Genomic DNA, 21939 nt, shown 5'->3' with positions numbered 1-21939 from the left:
CATATCCATCGACATCTGTTTGTGGATAGCTATGGCATGTTTAAAACCATAAAGGATTTGTGGCTGTGGGTGAGTCAGGGTGTGTGTAATCTCTCCAGTGACCATAATAAGGAAGTTAATCTTTGGATTTATCTCAGCTATGCAGTATACCACTAATGGTTTCTAAGTAGACTTCAAAACATTAGTCACCAGTCCACTTGTATTGTATTCTTTTCCTTCAGCAAAAAATCTTGTGTTTGAAAGGTTCTCTGAGGCACTGTTGTACTGCTGAAGTTTATTTACATTCTTGGATTAGATAAAAACCACAGTTATCTGTCAGGATTTGAGTGTTTACAAAGCTGCTGCTGCTGGGATTTCAAGCTTCAGCTCCCTCTGATCCCCATCTATAGCTGATAAAGTTGACAAAAATATATGATTTAAAAAAAATAATAAAAAAATGTTTGAGATAGTTTGGCACCCCCCCCCCCCCCCAAAAAAAAAAAAAACTCACCACTGGCTTGTTTAGATTGTAGTTACTTCAGACCCTGTAGGACACACTGTGTCAGAAGCAACAATGGGGTCCCCCTCTCCTTAATGCATTCTGTTGCTGAGCTGGGCTGAGGTGAGCCTGATGAATAGGGGAGAAGATGGAGCAGTATGTGGAGAGAAGGCAGCTGACAGGGTGGGGGTCTCCTGGGCGTTGATGACAGATTGAACAGAAGTGGCCACGCACCACACCATGGCTGGCAATCGTTCTCACCGCTCACATCCGTAATGGGAGCTGGCAGCCTGAAATGAGTTGCCAAGGCAAAGTGTATTATTTTTGAAATGCTTTCACACAAAGCCTCCTGACCACATTTACAACTTTGTCTCATGCTTTTCATGTCACTCCCCCCTCCCGCCTTTATTTGCTATGTCTAATTGTTTGCCACCTGCCAGTGAAATGAGCTGCCAGCCATGGAAATGCCTTTCATTTGTCTGTCAGGGCAAAAATAGATTGGGAGTGACAACATCAAAAAAGAAGATGGAGGGAAAAATGGCTTAAAGTGAATTGCATAGAGGCAGAGTCTTTCATAGCAGAGGGAGTTTAAACTGCTCAAAAACCACCCTGACCAGATGGGAATACTGTACAATAAAGAAATACCTCAGTAATCCTCAACTTTCTCTCCATTATCCCCAAATTAGCTGGGTGAGATATTATTTGTCCTTACATATTTGAGTTTTCACATGATGGAGAGCAGCGATAACTGTTTTCTATTGAATTTGGGTCTAGAAGCACATGTAAGCCCGGCGTATTTGCTCTATATCTTTCCCTGTATTTCCCAATACAGCTCTATTGGATTAGACCCTTATTTTGGGATTCATAAAGGAAACATTTCTTTGGTTATACTTTACACTGCAGACATCTCCCACAGCCGCAGACCTTATTAATATTCATCCTAAGATTAATCCCTGCTTTATTCTCTGCAACTCAATTAAGACAATCCTATTAATAAAATATGCACTCGATAATCTATACATGATTCATGAGCACTTGGCTAATGAATTATTCATTAAAAGACGTCCGTGTTTTATCAACATCCTGTAGACCTAATGTAACGTAACAGCCATTGCAAAGACGGGGGATGCACGCTAAGGATAAAATTGGAAAGCAAGAAAAAAACAAAAAACACATCCGATTTTTACAGTCAAAATATGCTATTGATGTTCTGAAATCTGTCAATGCGATTTCAGGATATCGGTACATAGCTCCACTAAATAAAACATACTTGTCATCAGTGTTCTTCAGTGCACAGCTGTATCCCTGGTGATGTTAATATTTTAGAAAGCCTTCAAGCTTTTCTCAGTCTCTCTTCCTCCCCTCTGTGATTGAGCTGATTTTGATCTGCTTGGTTTCAAATGTTTTATTTTTCTGTTATTTTTAGATTTGAATGCCTGTTATGTGGTTGTCCACTGGGCAACAGTTTCACTCTGTGCGTTTATTTTTTTATTTTTTGTATGTTTTATACACCGCTGCAAACTGAACGTATGAATTCCGGTAACATTGCCCATATTAGGTTTTTGTCCGCGTTTCTTTGACGTGATCTATTAGATGGACTGTAGATATAAAACAGCAACAAAAGTTGACAGTAAAAGTCAGTGTTGTTTTGTTGAGGGAGGATATCTGGGGATTTGCCTCAGATGACAACAGGCTTAACTTGTGACAGTGCAAAGGCCTGGCCTTTGTCACCCAGAGTAACTGCAGGGGATTGGATGAGACATTATCTGGCACCCTAACAAACCCAAAAGCCAACTGCAAACCCGATAAGGACTAGCTTTGCTTCTCTTTTCTGTCAGGCAGTTCTTGTAGGGTCAAGTTTACTGCATCATCTTTAATCCTCGTCCAGTCAGACTGCATGTGAACAGCAGTCTGATGACTTAGTGGTGTGTCTCTGCTTTCCGGTGTCGTCACACAAGGTCACAAGTGCAATTTTAATCTTCAGCCTTCACAAGCTTTTTTTTTTTTTTTTTTTTTTTTTTAACATGTTTCATTATTTGAGCTCTGTTCTGTCCATTTTTAGCATCATACAGTTAACTTCTATAAATGAAAGGGAAACCGCTGTTATTTTTAGGTCCTTTATTGTGTATGCATGTAAACGGTACAGAGAATCTAAAGCAAGAATTTGAGCTCAGGGTGTGTCGTCCTATGCAACATGCCACAAGATAGATAATGCCATATGCCATAGATACTAATCGTATCTAGTTAAGGCCTTTTATGATTAGCTTAAATGTTTTCAGGTCTTGTTTAAGGGTTTTTAGCCCACCCCTCCTGCAAACAGCCTTCAAGTTCTGTGACATTTTTGTGGCACTTGTGTGTGCTGCCCTTTTTAGGGTCCCTTCGTCAGGTTTTCAGCGATGTTTACAAGAAAAGACTGTGAGAGCCTTGGCAAATCCTTCAGCTTACACCTTTCGTGCTGTGTTTAGGATCAGTATACTATTTAAGAAGCCAGCCCTTCAGCTTTTAAAAAAAAAAAAAAAAATGGTGAGATCAATATTTTTTTTTTTCCCCCAAAGTCATCACTCTGCAGGACCTTTACGTTTATTTTCAAACTTCTGACAATGAATTTTGTGATGGTTTTCTGCTTATGATTCTTCTATGAAGTTCATAGTTGTGCAAGTGTCACTGCACAATAAAACAGTTTAGCGCCACTCATAGTCTGCAAAATCCCCCAGAGGTCTTTTACAATCAAACAGATTTTGATTTGTCTTTGAAAGATCTGCTCATGGGTTTTCTACAGAGTTCCAGAAATGACCTAGACTCGCTGTTAACTGCCATTTCTTCATAACAAACTGAGGAAATGACTGTTTGAAAACACTCGCCTGACTTCCTATCTTCCTTGTGGGCATCAATTATTTTCATTTTGCAAAGTGCTCGGCAGCTGCTTTAAGCAGCCGTTGGCTGTTGGGAAGGTTTGAAGAGCCCGAGTGTTTATAAAGCCTTAAAATAAGCATTACTTGCCCTTTCCTCAGGCTAGCTGTGAACAAGTCATAGCTTTAACAAACTAACAGGCGTGAGGTTTTTTTGCATTGTGCTCCATTCCTTTTTCTTGTCTGTACAAAACCCTATTTTTACTTTAATTGTTGAAATCGACACTTTCTCATGGAAGCTATTGACTGTAACTGAAATATATAAAAAAAATCCAACTTACTGTACTTGTTCCTATTTTATTCTTATGTTTGAGGATTGATTAAATCCCTTGCATCTTTACTTTTTTCTTTTTTCTCTCTCGAGTTAAAAAAGTGGAATGAATAGGGAAAAGTGTCCAAAAGTTACACATTTGTTTAAATGTCTTTTTTTTCTAAAAAAAAAAAAAGAGGTGGATGTCTTGATCTGCACAAAGCAAGTAGAAAATGGAAAGTGATGTTAAACCTGGTTTTAGTTTTGTGAGTTTGAACACATACGTTATAGGTAATAACAAATGTGTGATGGCTCAGGAATACCTCGATGATATTTAAGCTCTTCCCAGCAGAGCAGAGAAAAGCAGAAGGCCTCCATTAGCAGAAGCAGTTATATACCTACGTCTCACATGTACATGTGTGCATCTGATTTCCTCGACATTGAAAGATTGAGTTGCAAGTCAGTACGTTTACCTTTCAAAGGTCCTCACTAATAAGTGAGCATACTCAACCTGGCACGACCTAAAAGTAGCAAAAGCTGATGAAGATCATTGGTATATTTCTCCCTAATGCTTCTATGCTCTGGAGGGTATATCAGAAAAAAAGAATTGAAGTTGACAGTTGAATGGATATTTAAAGATTTACTTGATTTTCAGTCCCCAGAAAAGGTCTACAAAGCCTCTGGGCAAAACACTGGCTTTGCAGAGTCTGTTATAATAGAACAACATTTAAAGTCTGAAGCTAACCTGCTATATGGCTGTCTAATGTCTCCCTGTATATCAGGTCTTGTGTTTGTTTTGTTATGTCTCTTTTTTATTTGGGTTAACTGTATGCTTTCTGCAAATATCTTAAAAAGAAAAAAAGAAATTCAATGCATGTGTAAATTGAATGTAATCTGTTTTTGTATGTAGGAGTGTGGTGCTGCCTGTGAAGAAAACCTCCCCAGGCAGCTTAGGAGTTAACACACTTGGAACCACCAGCAGCAGCAGCACCTCCCCTGGGCTCACAGCGAGCAGTACCCCCAACATATTTGCTGCTGCTGCTGCAACCCCAAAAAGCATGATCAACACTACTGGTAGGTCTTAAAAAAAGGTAACCAGGCTTTACTTTGCATGCTTTTTCTTTCAATGATGCCATTCCAACAATAGAAATGAAGCATTATTTATCTTTTCATGTGGCCTTGCATGCCCTTGTTAGTACCACTAGATGGCTCTCTTCCCCCTCCATTCGCCAATAGAGCACAATGAAAACAGCCGCCCTACAACCACTACTATTCCTCCCCTTGCCCTAGTTTAAAGCTGTTGAATTAGATGCTGAAGAACAATACCAAGCTAATTCTGAGGATGAATTTCCAAACGTAGATTTCCTCTTGCGTGCTTTCCTGTCTGACTGCAAAACCTGTCCCTCCCTCTGCTGTCACGTTACATCTCCTGGGGCTCTGCTGGGTTGCGTCCGTTTCACCTCAGGGCTCATGTAGTCTGCCTCTGAAAGGACCCACTTAACACCAAAAACCATTAAGAGTACCAACACCTTTTTAATGTGCTGCATTAAAAAACTCTCCCTTTCCTCTCTGGGACCATGTGCAGGAATTGTAGAAATATGTCCAAGTAAAAGTAGCTTTCAGCTAAAAAATAGACCCCTTGATCTCAAAGTTTTAACTTCTCAAAAGTGCATTCAGAATAATTTGATACATGGGTGTTCACTGCCAACAACATGGCTCAACTTCAACTTACTGTGGTCTCGATATACCAATTTTTCTTTTAATACTAAAAGTCAATGCAGTAAGTAAAACAAATTGATGTAGATATTGTTTTGAAATGCTGGCTTGTTAATTCAACTTTGTTATTTCAATAAGAAAAAAAAGAAAAGTTTTTTATGTTGCTGTGTGTGAATTAGTGTAAGTGCAGATTTAGTTGCACTGCACAATTATTTTGGTTTGGCTGAATTTTGTGTTGAAGTCTATTAGCAGCCAGCTTGTGAATGGCTTCAAAACTTCCCGTTCTTTCTTTGCTTTCTTTTTTATTCACTGTCCTGTTTTATAAATACAAGTATTGTATTTGGTCTCAGCTTGACTATAGCAATATTAAATTAAAAAGAATATTTCACAGCCTAAAAGTTAATCCTTGCCGCTATGTAAACGTATAGAAAATGCACATATCTAAACTCATTTTTGCCCTGCATTAATGTTGCATGGTTTTCTTTGTTTTTTCAGGAGCCGCTGAGACAGCCTCTGCCTCCTCTTCCTCCAATTTTGTCAATGGAGCTACCAGTAAAAATCTTCCAGCCGTGCAAACCGTGGCCCCCATGCCTGAGGACACAGTAGAAAATATGAGGTACAATAAGGCAACCTCACGTGTGTTCGCTGTTACTGATCTAATTTAGTCACATTGTGTCGCTTCTATACAGTATAAAATCTGCTTTTATGCAAATTTGTGTGTATGTGGCTGACCGTTAATTTTTCTCTTCTCCCCAGGATTTCTTTTGAACTCATCTACCTCTTTTACATGACTTGATGAATAATTGATGCTTAACATCCTCACGTTAGTTGATGATTAGTTCTTTAAATTTTTTGGCTTTTTTCTATATGTTTTCAAAACAAAATATTGCACATAAAAATAAAGTGGGTTTTATATATGAAAATGTGACATATATTTTAAATGTAAATATGTATGAATCTGTTTGTATATCTGGTTGTGACCTTGTCTCATCTTCCCCACTTGCACTAATAGTTTGTGGCAGATGTCCTTAGATCTATTCTTCTACTGACTCCTGAGAGCCCAGGTCTTACTCTAGAGTCTCTCTGACTCTTTCTCCTTGCCTCAGTGTGTTCTGCACGAGGAATAGAGATTTGGTTGCCATGGCAGCAGTAACTGACATCACTTAGCGTAACTCTGAAGTCAATGATGGCATTATCTTGTCGTGGAGCTTGCTAAAGCCTAAATTGGTATTTTTCTTAAGGGTAAAACATCCAAACTGATATACCTGCTCCACTATACTAAAAATGTCTATATATATCTATATAGATAAATATATCTATATATATACATGGTTTTATTAATCTATGTTGTTATCATTATTAGCTCATGAGACCATCCAGAAAACAACTTGAAGCAGGTGCTGCCTATTGTTTGTTTCTTCTCTTTATTTCAGTGCCTTTTGTGAAGTAAACCACAATCCACAGCGTAAGAGACTGACACCTCCTGAGCTCAAACCCTTTAGCTCTCCGACAGGATTACAGGCAGCCTCCAGAGATGCAGGCCAGTGTCTTAGGCAAGGACATCTATGTTAGTCACCTAGACCCACCTCCCTGCATCCTGCCTTTTACGCTAGTCTGTCATGCCTCTGCTATGTTTCCCCGAGTTGCTGGAAGGCAGATTACACTACACAATCATACAAATCTTGAACCCTTCTCTCTTTTCTCTTGTTTTCTCTATCCTGCTGCTAACTGTCCATCTTAACAGGGAAAACAAGCTACAGCTCTCCTCTGGCTGCCTTTTTTTGTCTCTGTGTGTACACACAGGAGCACAGAGATATGCTGCAGCTTGAGCCGTATCTCTGTCTGTATTCAGTCTGAGTTGAATGGCTGCATGACTCCAGCTCACAGTTTTTTCTGAGGTGCTTAGATTATGTCAGGCAGAGGCAGGTTCAGTAGTTGGTGTGTAGAAGATATGGAACTGCCTCTGCAGTCTTGAACAACTGTGATCTCACTTGCAATCCTTGTAAACATATCACACCAACGAATGCAAACAGCTGGTTATAGGTGTTCACCTGGATTTGAAAAAAACATTAACTCTTCTGCTACTGACATCTCTCATGCTGACAACCTTACTCTTATGGATATCTGGCTTGGTTTGCATCCTCTGAAATGCGTTGGTTACCTTTAGCACGTACCACAACCCTGGTAGTCCAGCTACAGACCAACGGCTGGTAGCTGTGTGTGCTACTTATACTGTGGAGCTGTTTTTTTTCTGCCTAATCCTTGATTGAATATACAGATTTTTTTTTTTTTTTTTTTTTTTTTTTTTTTTAATTGTGCTCCAATTCAACTAATTTCCATTTGTGACTTCTGTTTTGATGTGTTCTCTTTGACAGCATCACTACAAAGCTAGAAAGGGCCTTGGAAAAAGTGGCGCCCCTGCTAAGAGAGATCTTTGTTGACTTTGCACCTTTTCTATCGCGCACCCTGCTGGGCAGCCACGGACAAGAGTTACTCATAGAAGGTATAGATGTTTTTTTATGCGGCAATTTCCTCCATCTTTAGCCCTTCTTTTTGCTACATCATAGATGGATGCATATGTAGGTGTTGACTGGAAAGTGGCTATTTTTTTTTACTCAATCTGGAGATCTGTCTCAGTCTGATTATGTTTACTTTCCCTTTCATTCTTTACATGGCATGTGTGTTTTGTTTTCTTCATGATTCACTCCATGTATTGATTATTTCTAGATGTAGCATGCGTCATAGTAACAACAAATATCATTTTGAAATGAGTGTTTAGATACTTGAAGGTCTTTACCTCTTGCTAGTTTTTCCCAGGTCACACTGTAAATTAGTGAAAGAAGGAATTTTTATCCATTTTTTTTTTTTAATAATTAATTAGTCATTGTAAAAGTAATTGACAAAAATATTGATGCATTAGTCTTAATGCCTTTTTGCTCTTTTGCATCATAAAGAGTCCATGACATGTAATATGTCCCTGCTGAGATTGAAACCGGGTCCCATCATGCTGCCCTTCCACGTACATAACATGGAAAGTAAAATGAAGTATCGATGCTTAAAGAAACCTTGTTAAAATTTTTCACTAATGCTTCAGTACATTAATAGCTGTTCGCAATAATGAAGTGATGGCAATAGGTAAAACCTAAGTATTTGTCGCAAACTTGCTTCTAGCTGTCAACATTACACAGGCATTAAGTTAAATTAGTGAAGTTTTTTCTTTTTCTTTCATGCAGCATACAGCAGTCCCATTGCAAAATGGCTGTGCAAAGAGCTGTATTGTCAGCTTTCAGTAGTGTTTGCAGAAATGTGTGATTCTTCTTTTGCACTCCACTCTGATCTTTATTTCCTTGTGCCTTCCTCTGGCCCCAGGTTGGCATCCTCTCACAGTGCAACTTGTGCCTAATGTGGACAACATACTTGTATATGTGTGCTTTGCCACTGTTCCCCCGGCTCACTTTGGCTTGTATTTTCAAGAACACTCTGCCACCGCAGTCAGAACATGCATGTGCGAGACTCTGTCTGCAGTTATTTGTCTTCATGTGTGCAATTCAAAGTGTGTGTGTGGCCTTGAGTCTCTTAACTTTCAAGTGAAATACCATCTCTGCTTTTTCTCATTGCCTCTTTTTCTTTTAGTAAACTAGTAGTTTTAGAGGTCTATGCAGCAAATACAGCACGGTTAAAGAATGCACTCCTGTGACCTTGAAGCCATTCAGGAAAGAAGTTTATGGACACATTGTGGCTTTTTTCTGGAGTGTAGGTTATGAAATGTTTATAACAGATATGAAAAAAAAAATCTTCTTGGACAATATTTTTGAGCATAGAATATTTTAGTTTTGCATTTATTCATAAGTTGCTTGTTCTAAGAACTGGTTCTGCTTTTTATTGGAATTTGCATTTTAAATATAAACCTTGAAAATCATCACCATTGCCTAAATTGATCATGAGTCTTATTTATTTGACATAACCAGTCTTGTCAAAATTGGTAAAAGAATTCATGAAGTTCTCCTTCACAGTATTACTAACTGTATATTTAAAAATGTTTGCAGCAAGCCAGCCAGTTTTCATCAGACAGGGGAGTTTCCTTCTACATACTGTGCTCATACCATACTATGTAAGAGCACATGTGAGGATGCCATACACGTGTGGCTGAGGCTACTTACACGATGTCAAGTGAAAGGAAATAAGAATCAGGTAGCATCGCCTTGACAAGTGTGAATATGTCTGTTACCCTTTCACTCAAAGTCTGTCAGCAGACTGACCAAGCTGACAAACCAAAGCTCAGGCTGCAGACGGTAACCCCACAAACAAGGTCGTAGATAGACAGCAGAATCCTCAATACTCTTCCCCAGACATGTTTAACCCTGTCTGAGTCTGTGAAAAGTGCTCCCTGACATGGATTAGAGCAGGATTATTTAAAAAAAAAAAAAAAAAAGAAAGAATTATGCACATTCACTATTTGCAATCCAATGCCAATTGAACACTTTGTTTGTGCATAAGCTTGCTCCCCTCTCTGTTCCTCTCCAGTTTTATCCCTGGCCTTTCCCAGGCACACAGTTGAAATACTGTGCTGCAGTGCAAAGGCGCTCCATTTACCAGTAATTACCAGCCATCCATCACTTCGTAGATTGCTTGGGGTCAAGCCCTCCTGTGCCCTATGTGCCCCTTTGCCTCACCCTATTCCTTCACCCCCTTTTCAGACATGTGGTCACTGTGGCAATTATGCTGAGTGCACTCTGAGCTTTACACTTCGAGTTGGTGGGTAAGGGCTGTGTGTGAACACTGCTGCTGTTGTGATGCCTGCCGCCTGCTTGTTGCTGTCCCCTGAGTGGCCCAGCCTGCCGCCACATCACCCCACAATGCCACATTCACCCGTGCCTTAACCCTGCCCTGTTTACAGGAAAGGACTGGCAGGCCGTGTTTAAATAGAATGCATTTAGTTTGTCTACCAGCACAAGGCCAGGGTCAGATAGCCACCTGACTCCCGTGTCAGAATGGACTGACTTATGGCTTCGCATGTCACTGCTATAACAAGAGGTCAAACGGTGCAGTCTGTGTACAAGTGAAGGGTCACATCCTCTCTGAGTATTTACAGTATGTTCCTTTGGACAGTCTTAGCTCATGAACAGAAATGTCATTGCAGTTGTTGTGTTTTGATGTCTAGCTACAAGTATTTTTTTTTACATTTTACTGACAACAGATTGTACCTTAATATAAGTATTTTAGCTTTGTTTGACTCCTTGAGCTTTTTAAAGATAGATTTGGCTTTCATTGTAATATAAAGCATTTTATCTCCTAGGTTTCTAATTTAGAAATGATCATTACAACAGTTTATAAAGCTATTATGTTTTGAATAAGAAGGTTTTTGTTCTCTCCTCCACATGAAACAATAGCAGCTAAGTGACATTGAGTTTTACTCTGCCAGCCCATAATTAGTCATTGAGAGTTGCTTTTGCTTCTGATGGCACCTCTCATGATTCTCACCTGGTACAGCAGAAAGGTGCAGAATATAAGACCAGTTGCAGGCATTGTTTCTGCAAATTAGCTTTTCACACCTGCCCATGTTTCATTAGAGAGTTGTCTGCTTCAGTGGCTCACAGTCTACAGAATGGAGGTTTGGGAAGAAGCTGCGAATGTCTTCTGTGAGCTTGTGGCATGTGTGAAAATAGATATCTGTCTCTGTTGAAAGAAATGCTTATGTGAGGCTTTTTTTTGTCATTTTTATTTATTTATATATATATGAAGCAGAGTTGATCAGTATTACATAATTTCATTAAATTGGTCTAAAGCCTAATGCAGTAGCTTCACTGAAGTGAAACATTTCATTTTAACTGCACTGCACTGTGATTATTATCATTTTTCTTACAAGTATGATTGACATCTGTCCCGTTTATCTGCTCTGTCTTCAAAGGTCTAGTATGTATGAAGTCAAGCACCTCAGTGGTGGAGCTCGTCATGCTGCTTTGTTCTCAGGTGAGCCTTTTTTCTTTCCTGTCCTCCTCAAAATGGTCTCTTCCAGACTCTTTCTTTCTTTCTTTCCTTTCTTTTTTTTTGGAAAGCAGGTCATCTGATCTGTCTGAGAACACTGCCTGTCACTGTATTCTTTTAGTGAAATGTTTCTTTTGCAAATTGTCCAAACAGATGAGACGGACACACAGCCCCCAGAATCCAGTGACTTTCTCACTACACCCCATAGCTTTAATTCCAAGCCCTGTTTTAGAGAATGAGCCCCACCTCATGCAGCCCTGCTAGTGACTGATCACCTCTGAGCTGACCCTCTGAATCTCTTGTTAAGCCCATGTTTTAGAGAAGGTCAGAACTCTGATGTAGCAGTTAGAACAGGAGATATTTAACATACCTTCTGTCAGCCCATCAGTCTTGCATCAGGAACCCATAAGGAAGCCATTACTTGGTGCCTCTGTGGATCCAGACTGCAAGGCCAGAGACTTGAAGAGGTGGGTTGCCACTTTGTGTGCTCCATGGTGTCCACAGTCCAAAGCGCTCTTCAGCAGGGAGCTCAGCTTATTTTATATGGAGGTCATTATTCACAGGCTTTTCTCCAAAAATGTACATAAATAGGGCAGCCAGGCCTGAGTTATTGTTGCTCTTATAATGGTTTTTGATGGACTCCTTTTTGTGCTGCTTTTCAGTCTCTAGACTGTCTGTGGGAAGTTGTCTTTTCCAGCTCTAGGATTTATTGCAGATGAGAGCTTCAGCATGCTGTTAAGGGTCTGAGTCCATCCCCCTTTACACAGATAGCATTACTATGGCTCCAGAGGTTCCTGCCATTAGTGGCTCTGGGGATGAAACCCAGGCTGAGATATTGATCAGACCATGAGGCCTCGAAACTGGACCATATAGCTTGGAGTCTAAATGCTTTTCTAATAGGGAAGAGCCATTACTTTACTTACTAATTCTGCGGTATCCATAATCATTACAGTTGTATTACCAGTTAATATGATTTAAAAAGAATAATGTAATGATGGATAATTGCTATCAGTTTCTTCTATATTACTGCTTTCAGGTGTCAAAGGTGTTTTATCAATATTGGATATGGCATTTGGTCTCTCTGCTAAAAGTATTGTAATGTGCTTTTAACTGAAGTCTTTTGTTGCATCTCAGGGGCTGATTTTAAAAAGCACAGCAAGTTTCCTCAGATGCAGGGTGAGCTTTTGCTGACATCGCCATGACACGCCAATTTTGACATGTCCCTCACATATTTTAGGCTTAATGTTTTAAGACAGCCAGGAGGGCATTTAGCTGACCTTTAGTCCCTCTCTGTTTTGTGACCTGTCAGTTTTATGAATAAATTAGTGCTAATGATCTGCCTTTTCTTATTTATGCATACTAATCACAGCAATCATCATGTGGCTGGACTAGGCTGCAGACACTGTGTGTCTTTCCTCAGCCTGGGCAGCTGAATGAAAAGGTCAAGCAGTTCTGTTTCTTGTAACAGCTTAAACATATAGAGGGGGATCTAGAGTGGAGCCACAGAGATTTACTGATGGAGGGCCTCCAGATGTGGAGAGTATAACAGAGCAAAGCCGAGTAGATAAAAGCCAAAGCTCCCGCACACTGACAGGTTGGATTGAAACACCACAAATACTTAGTGCCCTGCTGAATTTCAGGAAGATGAAAGTGGGAGGAAAGTGGTTCTTCTGAAGACCTGAAAGCTTCTCACTGGAATGGGAGTTGTGGGATTTTAGGTGGTGAGTTTTTCAAAGATGGTATGAAATATAGCTCCATTTTCCCTCATGATCCCACATCATTATCAGTGATGGTTGAACACTTTCTGTTATTGCATACGTTTGTTTCAAAGAATTCACCTGCTCTTCTGCTTTTTTAAGCTTCCAAAGTCGTTTTAGCAAATTTGGTTTTATGCAAAAGTCAGAAGATGCAGCTGTAAATTCCAGAAATTCAAAATAAACTAATGACCAGAGATGCTGAATGCTGCTCATGGTCTGCATTTACATAAAAAAAATCTTATCACTTTTTTTTTTTTTTTTTTTTTAAGGAGATGCGTGCCAGGCTTAATTCCCTTCAAATGGGTAGCAGAAGACTTTTTTAATCTCTGCAATCAAAGGCAGCCTCCATTGGGAATTTAGCTCGGCAGTAAAAAAAAAATACAAGACGAAGAGAGCCTCTGAAGTGTTATCTCAGCTGTCAACAAGCATTCCTCAGACAAGATGGCAAATTTGACTAGTTCATGCCATATCTTCGCTGACCTGCTGCCACTTTCCTGGCATTGCTGAAGTGTCACATCTGCCTTGATTTCCGTATTTATATTTGTCACGTGAGCGCGGAACCTTGGAGGACTGGCTGTACATGAACCCTGTCCAAATCAACAACAGCCTACTCCCGGCAGATACTGTATCTGAGGAAAAAGGGTCATGGGGAACATTTGGAGACCAGATGCTCAGCAGTTTGTCAGCACCATCTCCCTAACTTGACTCAACGCATTGTAGGGTCAGACTGTGTCGTCTTGCATGAACCAGTATGTGTCAGTCACAGCAACTGTTCATGAAAACATTTGCTCATACATAATAATGTCAATGTCAGTTTTGCTGGTATACACAAGAAATGCTGCTTACCTCGTTTAGACGCAGAGAATTAGCAGTGTGTATCACTACTTTGCATCAGATGTACATTATGTTTTTTACCACCATCTTTTCTTTCATTTGGACATGGTTATTAGATTAAGCACTGTGCTCACAAAGCATCCCTGAAGGTTTCTTATTCATATATATAGATATATAGCCTTGAATTCCATCTACACCAGCGGGCTTTTGGACACCAGTGTTTTTCTTTTCATTTTCTTCTGCTTTCCCTTTTCTTTTGAACTGTGGCCTTTTCTGTTTTCCCTTTCATTTGCACCTCAGTGAGGTTACAGGAGAGCTGAATTTCCCACAGTGAAAGGCGCGCTCTCAAACTGCTTTTTAATCATTTCCAGAGCATGTTGTGAGACAGCAAGTGCTGGCACTCCGGCCCATGGCTCGGATCCCTTCCAGGCACACACTTCAGTGCTCAGTGAGCCTGCTCGGTAATCTGTCACTGTAAGGGACAGAGGAAATGGCTGTATTTAAGCGAGAGGATACAGTTTCATCCCACAATTACATCTCTCCTGTGTTTACAGATCTTTTCACAGAGGAAGAAAGGATGGTCTCACATGTGGTGCAGAATTTCAGCTTTTTATAGCAATCACATTTTTCCTCAAAGGATATATCAACTAAATGCTTTCTTTACCTACTTGAATTACAACCTATGAAATGTAATCTAAATTACAGCTGAAATATGGAATTTGCATGGTGAAATGTGATTCTTGTCATGCATTTATGATGTATAGTTTCATATTGGATTGAAATAGTATGTTTATATTCTATTGCAACTTTTGATATGTTATGCAGAGCTTTCTGACTTTTTTTTTTCTTCACAGTAGCACTACTTTGGGGCTGAAATCCTGACTTGATCCCTCCTTTGTTTTTTTCTTTTTTTGGGGGGGGGGGGGGGGGTAACCCACATCTGATATTAATTAGTTATATTATGTTTTTATTGTGTTTTTCTTCTAATCTTTAAACAATCAATCCCCACCTCAACACAAGGCTTGTCTGAAAAATGTATCACAAACTCTTTCTTTTAGGAGTGGCAGAACTCCATTCAGAAGAATGCTGGTCTGGCTTTTATTGAGCTAATCAATGAAGGAAGGTAAATACATCCATTATCTGTAATACATAATGTAAAATCACACTGCCAACGCGCAGTTTTTTTAAGCCTCTGTTCACAGTATTATTCACAGCTTATTATCATTTTTTGCCTGGCAGCAATAGAAATGTTGTTTACATTGTAGATTGGCTCTAAACCTCTAACTCCTCCTGACCGCTCTGTTGGGGGTAAAAGTAAATAAGACTGTAGGGACTGTATGAATTACTAATATGAACAGTAGAGAGCAGTCAGTCTCTTCAACTGTCTGCCACTGTGTGTTTTAGTTCCCTCCCTGACTCCCTCCCTCTCCCTTTTTGGGAGTGGCCAGACCCAGAGCTTTCTGTAGAGCAGATCAGGGGCGGCTCAGCCTTCTTGCCCATCTGCTGACCCATCTGGCCTTGCCTCCTGTATGCCCAGGCTCTAGCTCCAGCCCAGCCAGGTTTCTCTGAGTCCCCTGCTGGCCCTGGAACAAAGAGTTTCAGTCAGTACGGGCCACACGGCGCTGTCCAGGGTGCTGCTGACAGACACATAATTTTCCAGTCTTACTCAAGTTTCTGTACACCTTCTCTGCTTAACTAGACAGATCTAGAGGTAGACCCTGGTAAATGTGTTTGTGTTACAAGGTGTGGCTGACAGACATTGTGTTGTTGCACTACTGGGTGTGCAACAACACTAAGAGCATGTAGTTGTGGGGTGTTTCTGTTTCATAATAGCAATCTAATATCAAACAAACTAAAGATGCCTTGATGGGGTGGGGGGAGAGGGATATTATTATTACAGACCTCCAGTTTCAAGGTAAGGTCACTCATTGAATTTAGAAGAGAAAGAGTAACTTTAAGTTATTGTTGCCTCTTTTTCCAGAGTTCCAGATTGTACAAAAAGCTCAGTGCAAAATGGGAAGTTTAAATGTTTTTATTTTAAGATATTTTCAATCGCATTAAAAGAGATGAGATGAGAGTGGCAGCTGACCTGAGTGCATTGTGAAGACATGCACTCTGACCAGTGATCCAACTGCAAATACACAATAATAAGTGCACAAAATAACAGTTTGCAAAACAGTCAATAAGCAAAAAGAAAAGATAAGAAAAAATCTTGCATATATTTAAAATTACTGATGAAGTAAACCAAATTTTTGCTTCAGAAATGTCAATGTTGAAGCTTATAAATGCTCCTTTCCCAACACAAAAAAAATGTTTCCAGATATCTCTTGACAGCTTGCTTTTTCATCTATTCTTGGTTTATAAAAAAAAGCTTGGCGTTGTCAGCCTCTGTCTTTGAATAGTGAACTTTTCTTTATTAATGAGTGCTTGTCAACACTTAGAGGCAAGAACAGCTGATAAATGCAGCCTCTGGATTACTGACTCTTTTTGAGTATTGCAGTCTGTATCAAGCACTGGAGAGGAACAAGGGCTGTTTTAATTAAAACAAAGCTCGCCTAATGGTGTGTAAAATGGTGTGTAATCTAGACACAGTATCCAGGGTGCTTTCAGTTATTAAAGATACTTGAATTTAAATGTGAATGAGATTGGAGCTCACAGACTCTCTGGAGTCGATGAGGCTTGTCTGCAGTACAGGCACTAGCTGATGTTTTGGTCAGTTTGGTGGAATGCTCAGACAGTTAGAAGAATGCCAGACAGGCTTCAGTGCTCTGATGACGCTCTATTCCCTCCCTAATGCTACAGAGGGATCTGTCGTTGACCTGCAGCCTTGCTAGATAACACAGACAAATGATGGTGTTTGCTTGTCTTCTTTTTCAACAAGCAGCATGTTGCACCATCCCAACAAATCATGTGTGCCCTCAACTTGCTCCAGTCCTAGAAACTACATGGAAGATTTAGCTAATATTTCCACATTTTCTTGTTATTTATATGTTTGTGACAATGAAGTTTATGTTGCATTTAACTTGCTTTGAATGTCAAAGGTTGCTCTGCCATGCCATGAAGGACCACATAGTCCGGGTTGCCAACGAGGCTGAATTCATCCTCAACAGACAGCGAGCGGAGGATGTCCACAAACATGCAGAGTTTGAGGTATCAACTGCAGTCCTTTATTGCATTTTAATAAGATGGTGGAGCATAGAATCACACTACTTACAATGTATTGCACCTCAGAAACCATTATCAGCAGTGAATAGCACTTTTCTACATCACTGCTTTTACAAATTAAATTTTTTTCATCTGCTGTGAAAATAGAATTTGTAAATCTTCTAATGAGATCTAAACAAATCCTATTAGTATTAAACTGCCATTCAACTTTATGTCCTCAGTAATCGTGCCCCTCTGTGTCCTTATAAGGATTAACTCCTTAGTCCTTACCCTTACATTTCTTATGAAGGAACGTAATTACGACTTTCCAAGGGATATCCCAGCAATATTAGTTTAGGACTTTGAAATAGTGTTGGTTTGACAGGGGTGGGTTAAATATTGACGCAGACGGTTATCCCCTGAGTTGGAAAGTGTGAATGATAAAACAAAAATTAGATATTGATTGTATAGAATATAGAAATACTTAAACAAGTCATGATTTTAGTACATGGCGCAAATGCATGCGGTGCATTCAGTATTTGTGTATTAAAATTTCTTTACAGCTTTTTTCTATAGAATGCGTTGTGACCTTGCAAACCTCATCAAACAATTTTCTACCACCTCTGTTAACAGCTTGTACATGTGAGGAGTGATGGGTTTCTTATCTAGGAAGAGCAGCCATCCTCAAACAGCTGCTTGATATACAGTTCTTGAGGATCCTTGACCTGCTAGATAAACTGGAAGAGACGGCTATATGCAATGTCAAGAGAAGGGGGGAAGTGTACCTGGCCCCATACGCTCTGTCTGCCAACTCCAGACAGCTTACACTTTTCATCGAGGTCTGACGTTACTTTATTACCCCTTCTCCAAGATTGAAGATTCAAGACGCAGATAAGACATTTTTACAATTAAGTTGGTGTCAGGGAGAAGCGTCATACGCTTTAAAGTGATAAATAATGCTTGATATTTGTCACAGTTTCACATGGTAATATGAGCTGACAAGCAGGGATTGAGTTATCTGTTTTATGAGGAATATGTTGAAGTATAATATCTGACAGAATTCAAATTCAAAAGAGGAAATTCAATTAACTTCCAGCTTCTGTTAGCAAATTAGATTGTGAATATTAGCAGGAGTCCCCTCAGGGTGCACTCGTAAGACAGTCCTGTTTTAGCTGCAAAGATGGTCACATGCGCTCCTCTGGTTTACTTTCAGCCACCTGGAACAGTTGCACCGACATGTGGAAATAGATGTAACACTAGTATGACAATTTCTATATATATTTTTTAATTGATTTCTTTGCAACTCTAAGAAGAAAACTGTGTTCTTATTATATAGTTACTTATAGAAAACAGCTGCATTTTGACATTTTGCACCACTCCTATACCAGGAGACCGTTTTTTTTGTATAATGGAATGTAGCTTTGTAAACCTCTATGGACTATCTTCTTTGTGGATCTATTAGAGTATTTTCCTTCAACTCTAATAGCACCATCCACAGCCACCTAGCAGGGATCCTCATCTGTCTGCAGTTCGGGAATGGACTGCCTTCATGCGCTTGCCATGATTTACTGCTCTCCTCTAAGGGAGAAGAAATACATCTCTCAGCTGTCCACTAATATCTTTATGCACTCAAGTGTGTTGAATGAAGCCATAACATTCCTCAGAGTGACTAATGCTCCATTAGGGGGAATATATTATTCTGACTTTATTCAAGTAAAACAGTCTAAAGTCTTATAAGTGCAATGTCAGACATCCCTTCTGTCAGTGGATACTATTCCGAAAACCATAAATATGTGATGTTTACTTTTTTTTTTTTCTTTCTTACCAATTAGTCCCATTGTGCCCAATATGCAACTGATAGAAAAGAAGAAGAGAAGATGTGTGACCACCTGATCAGCGCTGCTAAACACAGAGACCATGTGACAGCCAACCAGTTAAAGCAGAAAATTGTCAACATCCTGACCAACAAGCACGGTGCCTGGGGCACACCAGGCCAGAGGTAAGAAGCCCTTGCTCATGCCCTAGTTCAATTTCAGACCAACGTAAGTAAGCCATGTTGAGTCTTAAACATTAACAATAACTGTGCAAGGTTGGGTCCAACCATCAGGACAAAAGTTACCTGTGCACAATAATCTTAAGTCAAGGGATAGGACCACCAGTTAAAGTCATTTTCCCAGGATCCAGGAGGGTCAGCAATCGGGGTCAGCAAACGCAATTACAGTGCAGAGTGGCTTAATCCCCAGAGGACAGTTGATTGGCCAGTCATCCAACATACTCGGGTGGAAGATGGGGGTTGGGGTGTTTCTGCAGCATTGTCCAGGCATTCATTGACCCGCTCAGTAACACAATGCAGCACCTGGTGGTAGTTGCAACTTTCCCCATGGGCCCTGTTAAAATAGCCAGCGGTTCTCCTGCTCTGCCGCCCACCTCTCACTTGTTTCCACATGGTTCCTTTGATACAGCAGTTTGGTTGAACCACCTTGTTGTATTAGTACTAACAGTTGTTATTAGACTATACTGTTTGTATCATTTACTAACAATTTGCCAATTTTTAAGATGTAATTTTACCTTTGCAATTGTTATAAGAAATTAAATGGAAGTCTCTGTTGCTGCGAGCAGATAAAGCTGGAGTGGGATTTGTTTTGATTGTGGTGTTCACCCAGAGAGTCTCTATACTTGTTATTTACTACTTATCATTTGTTAAAGGACCAGATACTTGAGAGAATGTTGTTTTTCGAAACAGTAGCTTTGGATTTGTCATTAAATGTGAAGAAGCTCTGGTATTACTGCTTATTGCCTCATTTTACCTGTTTCCACCTCTACCAGCAGATATCATTAGCATCTCTGTTTGGCTTCATTTTGTATTCATCATATTCTATTGACAATTTTTTTAGAGCCAATTACTGTCTTGTAAATAATTTCAGAAAGACTGTAAAACAGTATCTGTACTGCACAAAAATTCTGTTGAGTATTATGCTAATGGTTTGACCGTGAGTGAGCGGGTTGCTGTATCCAAGAGCAGATTTTCCTAAAAATGACTGAACCTTAACAACCCATAAAAATGTATTGGATTGAATTCAGGGCTCTTGTTCAAATATTTATGGAGCCCCTCTCGGAGGCATAGCATTTGCATTGAAACAAAAGGTTATTGAGCGTGGGTGCATTGTAAATGATACCACAAAACTTCCAACAAATTCAAATTTAATGGTAACCTGCTGGTGAAGAAAAATGATGCAATATGCTCACAAGCTCAAGGCAGTGTTGCAGTTCAGCAGCTTAGTCTTATTCACTGCAACATTAACTTTCTCATTTATGCTGCTCTTGTAAAATATAAAGCCCCCAGGCTTTTTAAGGTGGCTGTCTGTTATGTCTCTGTGCGTGCGTGTGTGTGTGTGTGTGTGTGTGTGTGTGTGTGTGTGTGTGTGTGTGTGTGTGTGTGTGTGTGTGTGTGTGAGAGAAAGCATTTACTTGGTCATGTTTGTTTTCACCCTCATGCACAGAAATTATTTTACCTTTTAACTCCTAAGTTTTGCCTGGAGACATCCCAAAGGATGTTTATCATTAGTGTAGAATTTAATATAGAAAAAGTCATTCTTTTATATTATTTCCTTTACCTAGTGTGTGTTTGCAGTTGCTCTCATTAGATGGTTAAAAATTCGGTTCACCTGTTCATCTGAGGTCCAGACGTTTGCAGGTTGGATCCACTGTGTGAGAGCCTCTTTATTTTGAGCTGTTGTTATTCTAGCAAACAGCTTTAGTAAAATCCTGTTGCAGCACATATAACAACAACCAGCTACAAGGAAATAATCTGTGCAGGGCTTGAACACAGCTGCTCTGCAGTCATGTGCTTGGACTGAAGAATAAGCAGATCAGACCCTATGGTGGCCTGTTTGATCAGACTATATGCTTGCCTGATGATGAATGTCCCCTTGTATAGAGTCAGCATAGGAAAATCAATGCTCCTCAAATTGAAACAGTATAGGGTTGTATTGATCCACTGCGCTAAATCAAAATGAGGAGACTTTGATACATCTCTCCAAGACAGCTCTCAGCTCAGTAATGACACACTATCAATTTTAGCTTTACACTGATAAATCAAGTTGAAAATTGGATGTCAGAGTTTTTTCCAGCAAGAGAGTGATTTTCCCTGCCCTCTAGTCCCCTCTGCTGTTGACCTTTGAACCCTGCCAGTGGATTATAAAGTTCAGGCTCGTCTAAAGTGAAAGTAGATGTCAAGGTGAGACTGATGAATACTTTGAAGGCTAACATCTACCAATTTTTCAGCAAAGGACCTCCGTAGAGGGACACAACTATAAATTCTGTCACTCTACAGATGAGTAAATTGAACTGCAGCAAAAAAATGACTCTCATACAATTTGAAATGCATTATTAGTGGTGTTGCGTTTACATACACTTAATGATACAATTTGAGTGTTTTTTCTTTACTTTTTTTCATGTATTTTAAATGTTCCTTTAATATTACTTCATCCCATCGACATATGATTTGCACTTTTGTTTATATAATAACACTTTGAACCTAAGTGAGTTTCTTTTGTTGAATTTCCTGCAGTTAATTTACTAGCATTTCCAGGAACTATGTTAACACACCAACCTGAGACAAATCTAAAAGGCATTGAAGCATACAAACCTTTGTTCCAAAGCAAGTTTAGTTGCATCACTGACAGCTGACAGAGGAGCCTGGGCTGGGCTCCACCACGGACCTTAACCTTACCTGACTGGTCTATTGATTGTCAACATTTCTTCTGTATAATTACTTTTTGTAGCAAAGGAGAGAAAGGAAAATGGCGGCTTATATTGATCTGCGGCAAGGCAGTGAAACAGCCGTTTCCCTTGACTAACAGTGAG

General features: G+C 39.7%; 1 protein-coding gene across 1 annotated transcript in view; it reads left to right on the top strand.

Annotated features, from left to right (window-relative positions):
- nbeab (neurobeachin b) overlaps positions 1-21939 on the top strand; it is a 184707-nt gene that overhangs the window by 83288 nt on the left and 79480 nt on the right. Inside the window, exons 30-37 of the mRNA XM_075473089.1 lie at positions 4548-4711; positions 5849-5969; positions 6787-6906; positions 7729-7856; positions 11262-11323; positions 14988-15052; positions 16971-17079; positions 18906-19072. Coding sequence (XP_075329204.1) covers positions 4548-4711; positions 5849-5969; positions 6787-6906; positions 7729-7856; positions 11262-11323; positions 14988-15052; positions 16971-17079; positions 18906-19072 — 936 coding nt within the window. The remainder of the gene's footprint in view (positions 1-4547; positions 4712-5848; positions 5970-6786; positions 6907-7728; positions 7857-11261; positions 11324-14987; positions 15053-16970; positions 17080-18905; positions 19073-21939) is intronic.

The sequence above is a fragment of the Odontesthes bonariensis genome, chromosome 9 (assembly GCF_027942865.1).
Source record: "Odontesthes bonariensis isolate fOdoBon6 chromosome 9, fOdoBon6.hap1, whole genome shotgun sequence".
Lineage (NCBI taxonomy): Eukaryota > Metazoa > Chordata > Actinopteri > Atheriniformes > Atherinopsidae > Odontesthes > Odontesthes bonariensis.
The sequence above is the reverse complement of the archived record's forward strand: the minus strand, read 5'-3'. Positions and strand labels throughout refer to the sequence as shown.